The sequence below is a fragment of the Brassica oleracea genome, chromosome C8, assembly GCF_000695525.1.
Source record: "Brassica oleracea var. oleracea cultivar TO1000 chromosome C8, BOL, whole genome shotgun sequence".
Taxonomy (NCBI): domain Eukaryota; kingdom Viridiplantae; phylum Streptophyta; class Magnoliopsida; order Brassicales; family Brassicaceae; genus Brassica; species Brassica oleracea.
In genome coordinates, this window is record NC_027755.1 from 41,301,998 (window position 1) to 41,323,862 (window position 21,865).

At 33.9% G+C, this 21,865-nt stretch overlaps 3 protein-coding genes and 3 pseudogenes across 4 annotated transcripts; 5 read left to right on the plus strand and 1 right to left on the minus strand.

Moving 5' to 3' along the window:
• Positions 1–436: 436 nt before the first annotated feature.
• LOC106310557 lies at positions 437–2,160 on the minus strand. Of its 2 annotated transcripts, none has more exons than XM_013747788.1 (4): positions 2,028–2,160; positions 1,178–1,708; positions 964–1,084; positions 437–863 (listed from the first exon to the last, which is right to left on the minus strand). In XM_013747788.1, exons 2-4 carry the CDS (start codon positions 1,635–1,637, stop codon positions 800–802), a joined length of 645 nt encoding a protein of 214 aa, XP_013603242.1. In that variant the 5' UTR covers positions 1,638–1,708; positions 2,028–2,160; the 3' UTR covers positions 437–799. The 2 variants fall into 2 exon arrangements, with proteins under 2 accessions (XP_013603242.1, XP_013603241.1); XM_013747787.1 differs by having other exon boundaries at positions 440–869.
• A 7,640-nt stretch (positions 2,161–9,800) lies between these two features.
• On the plus strand, positions 9,801–11,897 carry LOC106310296 (annotated as a pseudogene).
• Positions 11,898–11,993: 96 nt separating this feature from the next.
• On the plus strand, positions 11,994–13,277 carry LOC106311277 (annotated as a pseudogene).
• Positions 13,278–13,723: 446 nt separating this feature from the next.
• Positions 13,724–14,587, plus strand: LOC106309428 (annotated as a pseudogene).
• Positions 14,588–15,326: 739 nt separating this feature from the next.
• Positions 15,327–16,466, plus strand: LOC106311317 (F-box/kelch-repeat protein SKIP6-like). The gene has a single exon (XM_013748517.1). The coding sequence runs from the start codon at positions 15,327–15,329 to the stop codon at positions 16,464–16,466; it is 1,140 nt and encodes a 379-aa protein (XP_013603971.1).
• A 2,622-nt stretch (positions 16,467–19,088) lies between these two features.
• On the plus strand, positions 19,089–21,013 carry LOC106309518 (translocase of chloroplast 33, chloroplastic). Its single transcript, XM_013746563.1, has 8 exons — positions 19,089–19,168; positions 19,287–19,384; positions 19,467–19,574; positions 19,657–19,781; positions 19,968–20,232; positions 20,305–20,373; positions 20,454–20,615; positions 20,714–21,013. Exons 2-8 carry the CDS (start codon positions 19,289–19,291, stop codon positions 20,780–20,782), a joined length of 894 nt encoding a protein of 297 aa, XP_013602017.1. The 5' UTR covers positions 19,089–19,168; positions 19,287–19,288; the 3' UTR covers positions 20,783–21,013.
• Positions 21,014–21,865: the final 852 nt, after the last annotated feature.

Here is a 21,865-nt window from a genome sequence, read left to right on the forward strand (position 1 = left end):
AACAATCTGATATCTTGTTTTTTCTTTTAGTCAGGAGGATTTTGTCGAATCCAGAGGCTAGGACCATACTTGTACTTGTAAATGGAGCTGTTAAGGATGGAGAGCGGCTGATTCCACCTTGTTCATTTGAGATCTTGGTGCGGCATACATTCCCTGCTAGAGTAGAGGAGGCATGTATAACAATCGAAAGTTTCAGAATGTTACATCATACTAACTACAAACGAGAACGCATGTCCTCCGTGATTTGGTAGGGGAAAATATGTTGTTTCAACATGACTGAATTCAAATTTTCATTTTGGAGATATGTATAACAATCGAAAGTTTCAGAATGTTACATCATATAGTGTTGGTTCCACTAGCATCAATGCATCATATACGACGACAAAAACATAATTAACTTTTTAACATATAGTTATTACGGGTGTGAGATATAATGTGGATATTGGACCATAAACGTTGTAGAATCCAATTGGCATGAAAGTCATTCTCATTGTTTTGGGCGTTTTGTAGTATGAACACTAACATAAAATATGTTTTTCATCAATTTTCCTTTGATAATACCCCAACCACGTAATTTTCACGTAGCCGACAATCACTAATATATCCCACACAATTCAAAAACAGGCCCGGGCTAGTCATGGTTCAATTTCAGATCATCATTTATTATAAAACGCGGTCGTTTACACCTCGAGTCACCAAAACAACAGAAAATATACAAAGAGACAAGACAGAGAACAAAACTTGAACCAAAAAGAGTTAACAGATTGAGTTGATATCAAAGACCAAAACACATATCAACTCATCTGGTAACATCTCTTGAGTCTTCTCCTTCTTCGGCACCCGAAATTCGCTTCCTCGTGTATCTGAAACTACACAGATTAATCGAGAAACGTTAGAAAATGTGTTCACATTTGTCCTTGATTTAGAAAGGAAAAAAAAGGCTTTCTTCAAGCTCATTCTCACCTGTATGAGGTGGTAGGGCTAGGATCATTGTATAACTGAGCTGAAACCAATTGGTTGTCAGGTGAAACAATTGGTGCAGGCGAGATGTCTGAACTCAGATTCGAATTGCCAGCAAAGAAGCCTGCAACGTCGGGAGAAAAAAAAAACAGACTAGCCTTGAGGAAACACATTTCGGAACCAAACAAGATTCATTACGAGTTAAAAAGATGGGTACCTTGAGAGACAAGAATACCGAGGAACAGAACCGTTACTATCATCGAGAAGATACTAATGTATGAAAACGATGATGATGATGATGATGACTTGGCTGCTTTGATTCTTCTTAGAGATTTTTTCATCCTTTCAATCCTTTCACGCTTTCTCATAGCGAGCTCTGCTATTTCCCTCATCACCTTGTGGTCACTCGCAGTCAAAGAAGGGCGTTTTGGAGGTCTAGGTGGCTTTGAAGCCTTTCTTGGTTTCTTGAACTTTACAACATCGCGTTTTCTCTCAGAGACATCTAAACTCTGACTGTTTGTTTCTGTCGGGTTCTCCTCGTCTCCCATTAATGGATAGTTTACGTCATCATCAATCGTTTCAGACGCATTGTCTGAAGTGGATTCTTGCGTAACATGAGCTAGACCAGCTTCAATGTCTACTTCAAAATCTTGTTCCCCCGAAACCAATCGGTCCATTCTACTGTCTTTTAAAAAAAAGCTACTTAAACTCCCACAAAAGCAAAGCTGATTCAGCCCTTTACTTCCCCCTGAGGAACAAGTCATAAAGATAGATTATTAGCAACTTAATCAGTCTCAAAACAAAAACAGAGCAATGCTAATTCTGGATTAGCTAAAACTCTAACTTAGACCATTCTCCAAGTAAAAGCCTGAAGCTAATCAAAGGATACATACTTAAGAGAGTAAACTCTACGATACGCCAAAATGTAAAAAACCACAGAAACTAATAACAAAGTAACAAAAATCAAATCTTTCGTTGAGAATGTGAAAACCGTTAATTACCTGGGACGAGGAAGACCAAAAAATAAACTTTGAATCAAAATACAGGGGAAAAAACAGAGTACCCACCTTGAATTATGGTTCTTAGAGGATGAATGAATAGATTGCGTATCCCAAATTAAATTTCCCAAAGATATCAGTTTGCCTTTGTTGTTTATATAAACAGAAAAAAACTAAAGAATGTTTTTTTTTTTAGTTTTGGATTGTTTATGTCGCCGAACGAATTGAAAAGTGACTGTTATGACCAGGTACAGAACGTGCCAGCTTGTACGCGGTTTTTTTCTTTCATTTCTTTTGTTTCTTTTTAGTGATTTGCTCTAATTGTCTCTTGTTTTTTTCACCAGTCACGTTTTGATATTGTCTGATTCTCAATTATGTATTAGTGATCTGGTTTGTATAATAATAGATTTCAGACGGATATGCAGTTTTAAAAGAAACTTAAAAATTACTAAAATTGTAAATACACAAACTGTAACCTTTCCTTCTAATGAACTTTTTCAAGTTATCTCTTGTGGATAATTAACAGGTTTATTTGTTTGAATTGTTTAGGAGATAAATCTAAAAATATATATTTTCCTGACTTTGTTGGATGCACTAACTATAACATGGATCATGGTTCATGGGGTTGATGTTCAAGAATTAACAAATTTATTATTTTCTTTTTGGCAGTAGTCGGTTATTGGATTTGGATAAACAACAATTTATTGGTTGACATTCGAAAATTTGTTAAACTAAAAAAAAAAAAAGTCAAAAGCTGAATTTTTGAGCCAAGTTCTCTGCCTTGAAATAATAAAACTTGAGCTCATAAACGAGAAACATGTCTAATACACAATGTTCATTCAGCGATTATTAACAAAATGCAGGTTAGCATAAGGCCTTTTGAGATCTTCTCTTATGTTAACCCACAACTTTGTCAAAAGCTCAACTTAGTAGAACCAATAAGCTTAAGTTCATTTAACAGACATAATACTAAACCAAATTAATGCAGATTATATGAAGGACAAACCGTTTCAAGCAAGGCTTGGACCTCCTCGCTTACTTCGACGGCATTAGTGAATAATGATGGTAGTAGTAGGGGTTTAAGGACAAACTTTAAGCTTGTTTAAACGGCAAGTAGTATTGAAGACATAAGACATCAGCTTACATGTCATTTAGGATCCGTATGGGTTTCATGAGAGATATTGGGCTGTTAAATGTAGCAACTGGGCATATATGGATTATGAAAAGCAGAGGCCCTTTGAATAAACGAGTAACTATTGACCCAAGTTATTGACTTTGAATAAGCAAAAGTCAACGTATGTGCATGCATTGACCCCAGGCATGTGAGGGATTTGATTCAAATCTTTTTTTTCTATGGGTTGTCTTTGTATTTAATGTGGTCTGGTTTTGGTATTCCCATGGTATTTATTCTACTTTTCTTGATGCTAAGCTAAAAGCCTAAAACTAAAATTATCTGAAACCTCCTAACAGACATCCACTATTTGTATTTATTATATTCATGTTTTTATTTATATGTATATGATATTTTGTTACTACATAAAAATTATACTATGTAACTTTTTGGTATTCAAGAAATTCGTTTTCTTTGTCAGCATTCAAGAAATTCTTGATGTAATTTAATGTACTATTTTGCTAGGTGGAACAGCTAGTTTATGTGGGCGAGAAATAAATGGGAGCTAAAAGTCAAAGCCCAGAAACCACTTGCTACACAAAGTTTTTAAGAACCTACCGGATTCTCTCGTCCGTTAGATTTCAAACACACAAAACCACGGTCGTTAGATTTATTACAGGAGGCTCCCACTGTTTCTCTCTCTATATATAACAGACCAGAATCACTTGGGAAAATTTAAAAACATACCAAAAAAATCCCAAAACACGCAGATAAGCTTCTTCAAAGTTCATCAACATCATCAATGGCGTCAATTGTGCTTCTGCTCACACAAATCCTCCACCCTACAAACCCCGAGTTCCCTTCTTCCTCCATGCTTCTCACAACATCATCATCATCATCATCATCTTCTCCCCATTACACGCAACATGAAGCTCTAAGACCAACATCACTCGACACGATCAAGATCTCACCACTTCATGAAGATCCTCAAGATTCAAGAGTTATGATCGATTTGTTCTAGATTCAACCATCTCTCATGCTTTTGTGTTGTATTTTTGCTGCTATTTTGGCCACAATTTAAAGTAATATATATATAAATTAAAAACGGAGGTTTCTTAAAGTCAAAACTGCAATCTACAGCTTCACTTCCTATCAAAGTGTTGCTATGTTATATTACTTGTAAGCGTACCTCGAAAATGAAAATAGTTAACAGTTTCATAAGCACCTTTTACACAACCGACCAAATGCTAATTTCCACCCAAGAATATGCCTTCATGACCAGAGAAAAGCTTTCGCTGCTTCGTCTACCAAATCAAATGACTATCAGGAATGGCTTGAGGCCATACCTTCACTTCAAGTACAACTGAATCCATCGAGCCTGGATCTATATTCTATAAGCATCTTCCTTAAGTCTCGTCTATCCATTGCTTCCACTAATTCACCTTCTGACAGGAAAAGAGACCAAAATATCTGTACGATTTACGCATAAGATAGAACCTTTGTTTCCAACCAGAGGTTCTAAATGCTAGAAACCTTTGCTTAGATTTTCACTAAGTGGGCCCATATAGTCGCTATTTGGGTTGGTTCATCATGGTTGCATCTTACATTATGTAGCCCAAAATAAACGCTCAAGCGCTTTTCATGATGCCTCTTTTTGGGTCTTTGAGGTACAAATTTCGGGGAAAATAACACATTTTTAAACTTTTCTTAATTACGTAATTTGTTTACTGATGAGCTAGTCTCATTTTTAATAAAATTTTAGGTCAAAAAATCACTTACCGTATAAGAACCTAACGTTTAGGTCGAAAAATCTCGGATCTATTTGATTACAATGAAACTATGTCACCTCGGTTTTATATCATGATATAGTAATTTAAAAATTAATTATGGTTATGAAAAGTTTACGTTCATGTGTCAATCCTATCTATTTTCAATATTTTTCTTTTTTTTCATTTTGGTTATTGTTCGATATAAATATTGATTTTGAAGTTTATTCTCATTTCGTTTGTTTGTTTTGACCTGAGATTTAAAAAATGCTTATGATTTAAAATAATTAAAGAGATACATACTTAGGTTAAGATCTACACCTTTTGCAGAATAAATATTATATATTTATTATTTTTTTATGTTTTTCTGCATATTATGAAATAATAAAATAATAAGTATATATATTAAATAACTAAGAAGTCAGTTACTATTATGTAATAAATTGGAGTGTGCATATAAATCAAACTATAATTCTTGTTTATTCGCAATCATTTTATGGTAAATAAATAAAAATAATCAATATTATCTATTGTATATGATATATAATTAAATTTAAATGATATCAACATATATATATAGTACACTTTTAATATGGATATTTATTAAATGAAGTTTCTACTCATATGATTTTATGATTATTTGCATATTTATGTAAATTTACACCAACGACTTTTTTAATGTGGAATAATTTCAATAATATATAATCATTTAAAAAACAATGAAGGTTTCAAAATTAAAATATTAACTTTTCAATATATGTTCAATGCAAATATCAAAATATAAGTAACATTTTCATACGATGTATAGTTTAATTTAAACGATATGATATATATAAACATAAAAACCTATTTAAATAAGATTATTTATTCATATGGTCTTATAATCATTGTATCTTAATATAGAAAAAATTTAAACCTTGATCATAAAAGTTTATCTGAGACTTTTAATAATTTTAGTAATTTATACTCGTTTTGAAAAATTCAAAATACAATATATACAAAAAAATCTAGATTTTTATTATATGATTAATGTAATTATGTAATTTATTTTAATAATAAATAAATAAATAAAAATGATAAAAAGTATAGAGATTGTTATCAAAAATTTATTATTTGAAATCATTAATTGCTATATATATATTTTAATCACATTAGGTAATTCCGTAGGTTTTATTTAAGGAAAACATGCGAAACAATAAATATTTGATATATGCGACCAACTATAGCCTGCGAAATATTATTTTGCTAGAGAGTATAATTTTTTAGACTATAGTTTATCTAAGGTGCTCTAGAATTCTTTGAAATAAGATTTAGAAGGCATACCAAGTACCACATAGGATAGGATTTTTTTTTTAATTTTTACAAAATTTAGGTTATAACTTTTTAAAAAATCCTCAATTAATATATAGAGGATTATACAAAGCCATTTTTATATAATATACTCATATACATACTGCTTACAATTACATATTTAACAAAAAAAATACGATGAGAATTAGTTACACTTACACGATGTATGTCTTCATGTTCATATGTACTTAAACCATGATCAATGGGTCTCTTAGAGAAGGTATCTTAGTGTAATTAGAAATTAAAAAATAGTTTTTAACTAAGAAACACTAAAAAATGTATCATAAATAAGAGATATAAAATACGTCTATTAAAAAAAAAGTCAAATCATGGTCTAAAAATTCCCTTAGAGTCTATCCTATTAATCATGCTCTTGTATAATGATTTCATCTGGTTTTTGTGTTAAAAGGACTTAGATTTTTAGCTATGGTATTGTGTTTTTAAAAAAGAAAAGGATGGTGTGCTGGTGTTGAAATATCGATCATTAGGTCGATTACATACAAAACTAAAAGAATTTCATGTTTCGGTCCCAAGATAAATGACGGGAGAAAATATATTTTAGAATATTGATAAGGATAATGCAAACCTTTTCCAATTTTCAATTATTTGAACTGTGTACTGTAGATTAGAACTTATACTCCGAAAGGTCGTTGTCTTTTTTAGGAGATGGAAGCGATGGAGTGGCTGAGGTTTTGCTTCGTCGTTCGCTAAGACACCAACAAAACTGAAAGCACTGAGTGTCAGACATACAAGCATGTCCATCACGAGGTTTCACGTGAACGACACGCATTTTCTTCCTCTCCTTTAGGGTTTTCAGGCCCATTTGATTCAAAGCGAGGTACATAAATACTTATCTAACATTCTTTAAACATAACAATAGTATTTTGCTTCAATAATTCATTCACTCACTTACCCCCATACAAAAAAAATCTTGTTGGTTTGATATAGAGTAGTTTTATTATGATTTCTGTTGGAGAAAATATTTTCTAAGTACTGGACTTTTTATCGTTTTTCAGCAACAAATTTCACTAAAAACTTATCCCATAGAGAGCGATGGTTTTGAAGTACATATTTTACTAGGCATCAATAATAACCTGGACCATCGCACCTGCTCGGTGTATGGGTGATGGTGACGTGACAATAAAATTCCAATAAATGTGTCGTGGGGTTACTGAAGACAAGAAACACACTATTCGTTATAGTAGTATATAGATCTAGGGCCACAACCCACGTGGGTTTCTGGATAAAACCCTAAAACTATTGTTTATTTTTGCTTTTCCTCTATCATAGTTATGAAATCTATTCAGTGCCGTGAGAATAGTTTTAGGGGCCTAAAACAAATTTTAAAAATAAATTTATATACAATTATAATGGAAATATTTTTTTAATACGATATATCATTTTCGGCAAATACACAAATTTAACACTTACAAAAATAAATTTATTACGTAAATATGTTATATTATGTCATATAAAAAAATACATAGATTCAGAAAGTGAATTAATCGATTCTCGTGGAAAATTTTTTTTAGAAAATAAGTTTAAGCAACTAAACTAGAAATTATTTTAAATTTTGAGACCCTAAAAAAAGTAATATTATTCGGGGACCTAAGGCAAATGTCTTTTTCAATAACTGTAAGCACGCCTCTGAATCTATTATTAGCTGAAATAATCGAACATTAGTGTTTGGGAGAATAAGCGTCCTAGTATCATAACTTTGCAATGTCCGATGATATTGAATTATTTTTATTTTATTTTTTTTGGGACACCAGCATCGTTAATGGGGGTTCTTATGGTAGGGTTATTATGGTAGAGTTTTTACCGGAATATAAGAATCCGTCTCTTAACTTTTAACTAAAAAAACTAAGAATCGGTTCTTAAATATTTTGTTTAAGAACCGGTTCTTATTTTTTTAGTTAAAAGTTAAGAAACGAGTTTTTATAATAAAAAATTTCTTATTATACTGAAATATCATAAACACTTATACCACAAATACATACATAGAATAATATAGATCCATCAGTTAATTAATTTATACAAGTATTTTAGTTAATTATTCTCTCGTCATCTTTTATGACGAATAGTTTTGGTTCGAACTTTTTCCAGGGACCGTTTAGCACCTAAATAATCAGCGAATTTTCATTTGATAAAATGACTTATGATTTACTCCTTATGTTTCATAATAATTGTCACTTTAGATTTTTTATTTTGTTTCAAAATAAGTGTTATTCTACAATTCTAATGTAAATTTATATATTAAATATACTTTTTACTCTTTTGAATAACCAATAGATTTTTATTTAAATCATTATTATTTAATTAATCATATATTAAATAAGAATATATTAATCTATTATACAATTTTTTTTTAATTTATGAAAAATATCAAAATGACACTTATAATGAAACATAAAAAGTATTACGTCTATCCTTGCGCGGAAACAACAAAAAAATCGATTATGTGATACTTGTGGTTGTAGTTGGTCCACTGTTTTACATATCCAGAGACCATCAATTATTTTCGCTATACTTTTTTTTTTTTTAACTCATTTTATTTTTCGCTATACTTTGAGCCGATTGAATATCTGATATTTGATTTTTTTTTTTTTAACGCAAAAATAAAGTATAACGACGACAAGCAACGAGAAGTATAAAATGGTCCTGCACGTTTGTGCATTACAGTTCTAGGTGTGTCTTATATTCATCAATGCATGCATATATACATCGAGATTGAGTTGTGTGCATGTAGACCTTTAGATTTTTTTTTAAAAATAATTTAGTTAATCAACACTAGTTGCACACAAAATAAAAGAAGTTAATCAACACTTTAATATCAACTATATCTTGATCCGCGCGATTGCGCGAATGCATATTTTACATTATATACAAACTTTAAAAAATGAAAAGTTAACGGTTCTAGTTTGACTACTTTTGTTAATATGTTTAAACTATGTATTTTTTTACTGTATTGTGTAACAGGAATTCCATAGAATGGTACTGTTAAAAAATATTATTGTTAAGAAATATTTCAGTTTTGGTTTCTATGATTTGGTTTGATACGGAATAAAACGCTTTGTATGTATGTCAAAGAGCATTATTTGATTATCATTGGTGGACCAACACAAAAACGGGTCAAAGATATAAGAGAATTAAAAGCCCATTTAGTGTAAACTAAAAGTTTTAAGCATGAAATAATAAATTTATCTTATTAAGCTATCCAAGTTTCCAAATAGTATTAGTTTTTTTTTACTACTATCAAAGTTACCAAACAAAATTTTTAGGTACTTCTACTTCAATAAGATAGAGAAAGATGTGTTCATCGTTTGAGTTTAATGTTTAAAAGACCGAGTTTAATGTTTAAAAGCAATTCATATTAGGCAAATTAAATGTCATAACTTTAACCTCCTGCTTTTTCAAAAAAAAAAAAAAACTTTAACCTCCTGTCCTCACTCCTTTAGGTATTAAAGAATCTAGTCGGATTGTTGTATTATTGTCAGTGTACGTCAAAAATCATTTTCTATAGAAAACCAAAAGAACCATTCATAGTAAGAAACGTGGCGTAATACTAGTGGGCCACTAAATTTGCTGACACCGAATGTTCTTATATAAAATGAAATGGGATTCCATTTTCTCGGACAAATCTTGAGCCCCCTCCGCCAAAGAATAATTTTCTCAAATCCTCTTATCTCCGATATCTCTTTGGTTTGTTAACATGTACGTATACTTAAAAAGGCAGAGTTCATAGTTTAGGTTTCTTGTCTTACAGTTCAGTAGTGATCCTTTTTCTTTTTCATTAATTAATCTCGTAAACCCTAATAATTTACTATTATTTTCAGGTTGAATAATCAAGATTTCATGGGACTGGAATGGACAAACGATGTCGAATCGCTTGCTTTGAAAGATCAAGATATATCAGTAAGAGCAAGAAGTGATGAAGATCGTATAACCAACGGTTTAAAATGGAGCGACGACTACTTTTATTATCATCAAGCAAATTTTCATCTTCAAATTGTTCCAGAGAATCGTAAAGAAGAAGAAAACTCCGAGAAAGATTTGACGTTGGTTGTCCCTGATGAACATTCTGAAACCGGTGATCATCATCTTCATATCAAAGATTATTCAGAATATAATCGACGTTTTTTGAGAAACAAGCATGCAAAGCCGAAACGGCGTCGTGTTCAGATTTTAAGTGATGTAAGTCGACATATATTTGATATATGTAATTGTAACCTGAGACCTTGATGTCTTTGTATATTCTTCATTTTGACCTTTTTTGTTTTAACTTCTTTTGCCTCCGCGGATTTCTGTGTAGGATGAATCAGAGGATTTTTCAAGAAAGGTTCCTTTAGTGACAAGAAAAAGTTCCAAGAGAAGAATAAGAGATGATATGATGAGTAACAAGATGCGTACTCTGCAGCAGCTTGTTCCTAACTGTCACAAGGTTGGTATATTTTAATATATTATTCCCTCGCTATCTCTTACTCTCTCTATAATAATACACTTTGTAATACATGTATAGTTCCATATATTAAGCAATCTTGCCTTAAAGTTCCGGTTTCTAATGACCGGCAGTGTTTTTTTTTCGATTTTCAGACGGATAAGGTTTCGGTTCTCGATAAGACCATTGAGTATATGAAAAATCTTCAACTTCAACTCCAGGTCCATATTATAATTTTATTTAGTATATGTATGTTTATATATAGTACCTATATCTCTACATATAGTTGCTGGTTGTTCTAAACATAGTTGGGTGTCAAAAAGAATAAGACGGTCAATTAATTACACATTTTAGATGGTCGATTAGATGATATAACGTTTTAATGATCTACAGTCTACACGATTATTTTTAAATTAGTATATTGTAGTTTTCTTATATCACATATATTGTGTTTGTTTCAAGTTAAAACATATTTTATGTTCATTGTTCAAAATACAAATAATTTTGAAGAGTGTATAATTAACATATAGATTTTTTATTTATATAAATTGAGAGCATTTTCTGATATCAACAAAATTCAATAGAGAAATAGGGAATAATATATAGTTATGATTAATTGTTGAATTTCTTTGTTTTGTATGTATAAACATAAGATTATCATATATATAGAGCTGCTCATTGCTGCTAATATATGTATTTTATATAGACATCAGAAAATAATTTATAAAATAAAACCCTTTCTAAAAAAAACTAATTTGTAAAATAATGTTGTAATTGCAGGTGATGTCAATAATGGGAACAAATCCATATATTCCTCAGGCGACATTAGACTTTGGAATGCACAACCAACTTTTGACGGCGATGGGTATTGCTCACGGCCTAAACCCGGCCAAACAAACAACCCTTTCACCGTTAATCGCGGCGTCAAATTGGCCGTCACCACCGTTTAGTAATCTTTCATTCCCACACTCATCTAACCAATCTCTATTTCCTCCACCAGCTTCTTCTCCTCAATGTCTTTGTGGTTTGGTTCGTTGTTTCCCAACTTTCTTTGATTTCTCTTCTCATACGATGGGAGGTAGACTATAATATATGTAAACTGTTAGAGAAAAGTTTATGAAATGTCGTTGATTAGAGGAAAAACAGAGATTGTAAAATAGGACAATATGCCAATGTGGGATTTATTCTAAAATGTAAAATATAAAATTTTATTTTTTACTTCTATTAGTTAAAAAATAAATATACGTAAATAAATTTCGTGTCGTTTAAAATTAGAATTGGTTGTAGTGAAAGACATGTCAGAAAGCTATAGTTTTTTTTTTTAGAAAGCTATAGTTTTTTACCTACTTAGCTTTGATGTACATTTCATATTTTGGTAAAGACAAATGAATTGTTTTGTTTTTCTCAAGCAATGACTTGTCAATCAACAGGACTGGTCTAATTAAGTTCTATAAATACCAAAAAGATGATCCAGTTATCCCTTATTATCAAGAACCTGGAGCTTCTTTTCTCAAACTAAACAGTAGTAATTTCGTCACATTTTTAGCCTTGATGAATTCAAGAATATTCATTACCATCGTGTTATCTTATATTATCGGTTCGATTCATGCATACGATCCCGATGCTCTTCAAGATCTCTGCGTTGCTGATAAACTAACATAATTTAAAACTCTTATATTACATTATATTAACATTATACGATCCCTGTGGTTTATGTTATCTTATATTACTAACTTCTATTAAGATATTTAATTTATCATACTGTTTTAAATACTTTGTCCAACTTTGAAATCTCTCGATATATTTCTGTGACATTTCTATGGTATATCGAAAATAAACTAACATAATTTAAAACTCGTATCGTTTAGGAAGAACAAGTAATTCATAAATAGGGACCCGAGTAGATTTCATATCAAAATACAGTTGAGTTCGTAAGGATGACTGAATCAACAAGGTTCTAAGTCAATTACATATTTAATGACAATATATTAAAATCAGGGATTTAGTGAATGATGAATAATTACATCATAAACAAATATGCCTTGTGATACATGATAAATGGCACAATGTGCGCATCACAGGAACAAATTGAATGGATCTCCATGCAAAGAAACGTCAAACATCACGTCGTCCGACTTCTTCTTTGCCGGAATTTCAAAACCCGCAGTCATAAATTAAACTCCACCACCGCCGTTACTGGAGCCAACGTGGAGAAGATCCCAGGGCTAAACACTCTTTCCGTCTCTTTAGCACGTATAGACTATACGCCGGGTGGTTGGAACACCTCATACTCACCCACGCGCCACTGAAGTCGTTTACGTCCTCGAAGTTGGGTTTATTTTTTATTTTTTATTTTTTATTTTTAGTTGAAGTTGGGTTTATCACGACGGCAAACAAGCTTTTCTCAAAAACCATTAAGATTGGTGAAGTTTTTGTTTTGCCAAGAGGGCTTGTGCATTTTCAGAAAAAATAATGGCAGATCTCCAGCATCGATTTTGTCGGTGTTTAATAGTCAGCTACCAGGAGCGGTTTCTGTTGCAGCGACGCTTTTTACGGCGGAACCTGCTTTGTCGGAAGATGTGTTGACAAAGACTTTTCAGGTGAAGTCTAAGATGGTTGATAAGATTAAGGAAAGGCTTGCTACGAAGAAATAATTTAAATGATAATATCGTCACGTTTATGATGAGAAACCTATCAAGATTTTTCATTAATGCTATGGTAACTAAAAATAATCTATTACTGTAATTATCTGATTTATATTGGTTTGCAAAAGATAATTTATCTTTTTATACATCAAAATTAAATAAATAAATCATCCGATAGATAAATCATGATTTATGAGTACTTTTAATGATTAAGTTTGTGATTCATAATATTAATATTTACCCTTCACTCCCTTAATAATTATAAGGTTTAGTTTAGCTATGATTGTACGAGGTTTAGGTTTGGGATTGGACCATTAAAACCTAAGATGGGCCTGAAAATGTATAAAGGGCTAACTACTAAGGCCCATGACAACAATTCCTTTCGTTTTATTGACAGCCAAGTATATTGAATAAGAACTGGTGAAGAAAACAGAAAAGAGTCTTGTGGAAGTTGAAACGAATTGAAACGAGTGGAAGATGAGTTATATAAGATACCTGATCATCTTAAAGTTCATTTGCTTCTAGGAATTTAATGTAAAAATGTAGAAAGAATTAGATTCGGTCTCCAAAAACTTTCTCAGGTTAAGAAGCGTAGCTCAGAAAAGAGCTCAACACAGTGGAGTAGTGTACTACCGGAATAGCACAAATGCAACTCCCATCGAATATGAATACCTTTCTCATAGATTGATCATTGAAGACAAGTGTTTTCAGTATTGTAATGATTAATGGTTTCTTCGGATGGATGATGTAGATACAAGCTGAAGAACATTGAAGCTGCCAAGAAGCTTCTGCAAGAGAACAGGCTTATGGGTCGGCCGAAATCAGAGTTTAACATTCTTTCTAGTTATAGTGCGGATTATTTCCAACGTGGAAAAGATAATGCTGAAAAGCTTAGAAAAGGTTTTGTTCATAAATCCGTCTTCTCTTTTCTATTTGTAGGCGTGTGGATTCTTGTATTGATTCAGTATAAACTTTTTAAAACATGCAAAATACCGATTTATACAAAGATAGAGGACCTCAAGCTGATAGGGAAGGACCTAAACGGTCTAGTACTAATACTGATACTGCTGATTCAGGGAAATGCAGACAAGGGTGGTCCCGAAGTGAAATATTGTACTAGAATCCCCAATTTTTGTTAAAAAAATTTACATTGAAAAAACCTCCAAATTTATAAAAAAAAGTTTTTGTTAAAATCTTACTAAAATGTTTATGGCACACAACATTTCAGGGACGCCCCTGAATGCAGACAAGCTGCAACTGATCAAATCATGTTTGAATGATTCCGCAAAAGATAGCGTAACCGTGTGATGAGGAGATAAGAGAGACTTGATGATACTTGACCGGGTAAAAGTTTGACTGCGGCTGATATGGCGTCTAAAGGAAGAGCCACCGTCACGACGGCATTCCGGCAAGCCTCCGCCATGGTAATGAACGTCTCCAGGATGTGGGGTTTCGACGAAGGTGATTACATTCCTCTAATCAGATATCTCCAGCTGGCTCCTATTAATGAAGACGTTTTTAAAGGTAACACTCATGCAAGTATATACACATACACAAAGACACTAATATGTATATCTTAATATGTTCGACACTAAATTCAATTTTGATTATTTATGAATAATTCTAAAATATCAAAAAATGTATTTATGAATAACATTATGAAAATGATATTGAATCAAACAACCAAATTTAAAATTTCTTAAAAGAAAAGAAAAAGTAAATGCGGAAACGCACATAAATACTACTCCTATATAGGAGGGTTTCAATTATGAAATATATCATGAACTTATTTTCATGTAACATTTAAATAATGAAACGCATATCTATTGTGAATAAGAATAGTTAATTTTGGTTTTGAAATTAGATTTTGTAACTGAACCGTCCTAAACCGCTTGGTTCATCCATTCATTCCAATGATTCAATGTTCTTTCCTTTTTTCTCAGACGACAATGGTATATATAAATATAAAAATAAATTGAAGACACAATCAGGCGTGGTTCTAATCAGGTTTGTGTCTGGATCCTCTCTCATAGAAAGCCTAGCGCGGTAATCAAATCAATGAAAGGAAGATGTGGATGTAGTCAATTGGCATTGAAGACGAGGAAGAATGAGACGAAGGTGTGTGGGCTGTGGTCGCTGCCAGATGATGTGTTTGTGGACTGCCTGGCCCAGGTGTCGAGATTGGACCTCGTGGCCTTAGCTATGGTCTCTAGGAGACACCGGTTTTACGCAGTGTCGAGTAGATTCTGGGCCGTGAGGTATCGGATGGGTAACGTGGACCCATACTTGTACGTATTTATGCACATGTATCCCGATCCAAGCCCATGTTGGTTCGTCCTCCACCCCATGCAACGTCGGCTGAAACGAGTCAATTTGAACTTGTATCCGGTAACAGGATCATGTTTTGTGAAGACGGATTTGGGGATCTATACTATCGGTGGACTCATCAACGGCAAACCAACATCGAAAGTCACGTTTCTGAATTGTATCGAGCACACAGTGTACCGCATCACGCCTATGAAGATGGCTCGAAGCGGAGCATCGGCAAGTTTGATAGAGGACGGGGAGAATAAGAAGATATACGTGTTTGGAGGGTGCTGGGATGTGGCTGATTCCTCGAACTGGGTTGAGGTATATGATATCGAAACCGGAACGTGGGAATTGTTGTCTGTGTCTACCCCCAAGATGCCCCTCAAAATCAAAGAAAGTATGGTGATGGACGAGAAGCATGTCTACGCGGTGGACGAGGATGGTGAAATCTTTGTTTTCTCGACAAGCGAAAGTACGTTTTGTGCAGAGGGAGAAAGAGAGTCTAACCCGGATGATAGAAACGATTGGCGTTTGTTTGATCAGACGTTTTTCTGCCGTGGTATCGGCGGGAGAATACTGTGGCGTTTGCCGCGTGAGTTTGGTTGGAAGGAAGTCAAGGGTTTGGAAGAGCTGCAGCAGCAACACATTATCAAACTATGCGCCTTCTCTGTCCAGAGGATGGCCATCTTCTGGGAAGCCCAAGGTCCTGATCAGATTTTGGAGCTTTGGTATGCCGAGATTACCCTCAAAATGACAAGACGCAAGGAAGGCGAGGAGGAGGAGGAGGTATGGGAGGTTTGGGGGAACATTGAGTGGTCCGGTGCTGTCCTCTCAGACTCATCATATACTGGCCTTAACTTGTTATTTGCGGATTCTCTCTATGTCTGAATATATTTTCAAGTCTTTTGCTTTTTTTTTTTTTCAAAACTTTATTTTATATAACTTAAGGTATCTTATGTTTGTGTGATTTTATAGAATTTGGAATTCAGTCAGAAAGCTTTTAATCTTTGAGTCAAAGTGTATGAAGATAACATAGAATAATAATATTTGCAACATGTTGCTGACTTCTGTTTCTGTGATTAGTTACACTATTTGTCCGAACATTGAGTGATGCCTCTGTGCGCTTTGCCTGGAGATAGCTTCACAACTTTGACTCAGTGGACATCATCTTCCGGTAAGTAAGTTGGAACACAAGCCCTGCCATAACACTAGACTTTGATGATGCAAGACATTGGGGAAACTGTCATTCTGTTTTCATCTAAACTCAATTTTTGTTTTCGTTTTTGTTTTTGTCTTCTACTCTTGTGTTCCATAAAGTTTTGATCTTTCTTAAACTCCAATTGCTGCAGTTAAAATCACAATCTTGATCTGAACAAGGACAAGTGGTGAAAAGATTTTGATATTTCTTTCATAAATAATCACTTGAGAGTTCCATATGAGGTAAAAGTTGTATTCATTAAACATCCTGGACTTAGGATTTTGTTGATGATATACAAAAGAGGTTCATGACTCCGATATGTTATTAAAGTTTTGGAGCAACACGGCAGGCAGGCAGAAGAACAGCAACTTAACCAGATAGTGTCATGTTGTATAAGCAATCAACAGAAGAATGGCTAAACAACTTCACAGGAAGATGGAAGACGATAATCTCAACAGATCCCAGGTTGCATGTTTATACAGGAACAAGCTCTTGCAATCTGTGGCTAAGAGGCACTAAACGAAGTGATAGAGCATGCACTTTACTAATACGTTTTTAGAGGAACGGAACAAGTTTTTTCAAGAGAGTCTATGATGTGATCTAAAGTTTTATAGAGAAGCACTTTACTTCTACGTTTCGTTTCTGTTACCATGAAGGACTTACTTACATGGCCTCAGTTCACCTCCAGTGCTGTGCAAGACTAAGAAGCAAAGCATGTCTCTTTGTATACAATAAGCAAAACATGTCTCTTTGTATTGGTTAATTCCACCTTAATGCTAAAAGTTTATCAACTCTTTCCTTTCATCTCTAACTCGCATACAAATGCTAAATAAAGACTGACGAAAGATCCAAATCATGGTTTCATAAAACATACTCAACCTCTCACGAACCAAATCACCACTCGTTCCTTAGTTTTCCTATTGAGAGATATGTACATGTACCACGTACCTAGCTAAAAAGGATTAAAAAAAATGGGCACCTGAAACTTCTCGCAAACGCATCCTAATCATCACTCTCATCATCGTCGCTGTATGGCACTAACGTTACTGGAACCTTCTTTCTCTTAGATTTAACGATCAAGTTGACGGGAGTAGCAGCTTTTCTCTTCTTCCGGGCAGTCACTTCAGTCGTGTTGGTTCGAGCTGCTGGTGGTGGTGGCAGTGCTGCAACCTCGTCCTTGAATCTTCGAACTTGTTCTTCCACGTCATCATCAGCTTCCTTCTTGTCGGGTTCAGCGTCGTTGTTTTTATCTTTCTGTTTCGGAGTCTGATCAACACAGCACAAATCTCAGAGAATAATCTTACAAGAAACTAAACCAAGATCAAGAAACTTACAACAACGTTCGGTTTAGGTGAAGACGTCGAACCATAACCCAAACCTAGATACTTTGGACGCAAGGAAACTTCCAAGGGCTCGCTAATGCCCTGTTCTTCCACCACGGATAGTTGCCTAAATAAAAAAGAAAAATATTTTAGAGAAATTCTTGAGACAAAAGCGAATCAATCTAGAGTCGTCACCTGAATTTGAATTCCCTTTATCTTTATCCATCGATGTGTTGTTGAAGAAGATGTCCAAGAAACTAGTGTAGTCCGGATGAGCTAGTCCAAGTGGCAGGACGGGCCTGTGGGGGTAACCACCATCCGGATTCGATTCCCCTTATGCGGAAACTACCCTGCCTCTTCTAGACACCAAAGCGGTACTGGGTTCGATACAACCCAGGTAAAGCCCTCCCGGGTAAAATGGACTGCTGCCTGACCGGACCCAGGAGAATGACCCGCGAAGCGGGAAACCCCTGGATTATCAAAAAAAAAAGAAACTAGTGTAGTGAGACGAGAGAGAGAAACTTTTATATTAAACAGGATGTAAGGCCATCATTAACGCTGAAACCCCACATGGGGTTTTTTATTTTTTATTTTTTTATTTTTTTATTTTTTTTGTCTGAGTACAAAAAAAATAAATAAATAAAGACCAACTAATTGCGGACCGTCACGTGTCAGTGGGACCCGCAAACAGTCCAAAAACCCACCTAACATCGATCTTTATTTCGGCTTTCCTGTGGCCGGTTTTTCCCCTTTTTGTGCCCCCCAACCTAAAAACTACACTGAAAACCCCTTCCCCCTCCCCGATAATCCTGCTCTAAAAGTCGCGAGAGAGAGACGAGATTGTTTAATATTTAAACTTAAAATTCGTTATAACGGTTTGTTTTCGTTTTGGAGTGATGGGGTCCATTTGTTTATTTTATAAAGTTACGCGGCCGTTAAATAAATAATGGAAGAATAGAGGAGTGAAGTTAAATAAAATCCACTAAGTAAATTCCGATAAGGTCACATGGACATTGTTTGTTCTCTCTCCAGAACGCTTTCGGCTTCTTTCTCCTAAACCTCAGACAACGGTACCTTCCTTCGAGTCTTTTAAAGATTATCTCTTTCAACGTTTATTCGATTTCGTAATCTCTAAGCTTTAGCGCTATATATAAAGCTTTAACCTTTTGTTTTGTTTTGGTTCTGGAGTGATGGGGTCCATTGTTCGCGAATGGGTTGGGTTTCAGCAATTTCCAGCAGCTACCCAGGAAAAGTTAATTGAATTCTTCGCCAAATTGAAGCAAAAGGTTTCTTCTTTTCTAAAAAAAAACTTGTTTTATGTTTCTTTGCACTGTTTGTGATACTCTTAAGGGTTGTGTAATTTTGCAGGATATGAACTCATTGACAGTTGTTGTAATGGGCAAAGGCGGTGTGGGAAAATCATCCACTGTCAACTCTCTTATTGGTGAACAAGTCGTCCGTGTCAGTCCTTTCCAGGTATGCAAGCCTCAATTGAATTTGCAATTTGCAATAATTGAAGCTGGGATTAAGAAAGTGTAGTCATTTTTCAAATCTTCAGGCAGAGGGTTTGAGGCCAGTGATGGTTTCAAGAACAATGGGAGGCTTCACTATTAACATTATTGACACCCCTGGCCTTGTCGAAGCTGGTTATGTCAACCACCAAGCCCTCGAGTTAATCAAAGGGTCAGTCATTTATTGGCTTTTTTTTGGTTAACTCCATGTTTATGTGATTATAACTCCATGTTTCATATGAGCTCATGTCATTCCTTTGTGATTAAATTGTGAATTTGCTTAACTGTTTTGCTCAACTGAAGTATTCAAGTTGGATTTTGTGTGTTGGGGCTTACCTTGTCGGAATTTTGGGGGCAGGTTTCTTGTGAACAGAACCATAGATGTGTTGCTCTATGTTGATCGTCTGGATGTGTATCGAGTGGATGAGCTAGATAAGCAAGTTGTTCAAGCTATCACCCAAACCTTTGGAAAAGAGATTTGGTGCAAAACGTTGCTTGTTCTGACTCATGCTCAATTCTCCCCGCCTGATGATCTTTCCTATGAAACATTTTCCTCCAAGAGATCAGATTCTCTCCTCAAAACCATCCGCGCTGGTTCTAAGATGGGGAAACAACAGTTTGAGGTATTATGGCTTTACAATAGTATTACCATGTTTGGGAAAAGAATCAGTTATAATGCTTCTACTTGCTTGTAGGACTCTGCAATTGAGGTTGTGTATGCGGAGAACAGTGGGAGATGCAGCAAGAATGACAAGGAAGAAAAGGTTTGTTTAAACTCTGACTTGTAATGATTTGGAGAGTGTTAAAAAAATCGCTTATGTGATCACTCTCTCTCTTGGTTTAGGCATTACCGAATGGTGAAGCGTGGATCCCGAACTTGGTTAAGGCGATAACGGATGTAGCAACGAATCAGAAGAAAGCGATTCATGTAGACAAGAAGATGGTGGATGGATCTTACTCTGATGATAAAGGAAAGAAACTCATCCCTCTTATCATCGCCGCTCAGGTAAAAATAACACACTTCATCCACTTTATAGACACCAATTCGATTTTACTGTCTTGTCCAACTTTGCTAAATAAACTTTTCTTTCTTTTTTTTTGTAGTACTTTGTCGTTAAGATGATCCAAGGAGCAATCAGAAATGACGTCAAGATAAGTGGAAAGCCACTTTAAGAGCTCTGTTTTATTGTGATCCAACTAAACTGAGAAGACTTTTTTTTTTCTTGTTTCCGGCTTTATGTTCGAATCATTTACATCCTCTCTGTCTCTGAGTTTTTGCTTTAAATTGTCAAGTTATCTGTTGTCTTCTTCCTCTGTCTCCGACTAAACCAAACAGCATGCTTGTCAAGACCGGCTCTTCGATAGGAGTGCTGGGCTATAGCCCAATGAAATTTAACTGCTAAATGGGTTTTTTTGCACTATGATTGGTCATGAGCTTTACTATTATATTTTTTTCAAATATAAATCGTTTAACTATCAACAACAATAATTCGTGTGTAACAGAAACAACTATTTTAGAAAGAATAATAATGATTCTAACCCAACGTTAATATTTATTTATGCGTCGACAAAAGAAAAAAGATACATAAATTTTATACGACGTGATTAAGCAACTTGACCCATGGCAGTTTTGTTTAAAGAAGAAAAAGTTGCTTTGGTAGGAACCGGGTCAAGGTCACCGACATGAGACAAGAAGCATGACTCTCATTTCTCATCATTAATATCTTACTCCTCTCCAAAGATATTTGGGTTTTTCATTAGTTAGTAATGACTGACTGTTTTATTAGATATTTTCTAAGTAAAGTAGAGTAGATATGTCAATTAGGACTGAAGCCTGCAACTCGAATCCGCCCAACTCTAAAAATTACCGGACATGGACTTAGTTTTAAAATTATTTGTTATATTAATTACATAGAGAATTTTAAATATATAATATCTAGTTAGTTTAGTTATTATTTAGGTGTATTAGACTGCATATAATTATTTGTATTCAACTATAATTGTTTTTTGATCTAAACACATAAAATTTTGAGTAGTTTCTTATTTGCATTCAGGTTAATTTGTTACCTTAGATAATAAAATTATGTATAACTTAATATATTAAATATATATATATATATATATATATATTGAAAATTAAATATAAAATAACTAAATAAATATACCAAGAATATTTTCAAATTTATTTTAAATAATACTAAACATATGAATTTGATTTGCTTGTATGTTTTTTTGTAAATATTGAATTTAAAGTAT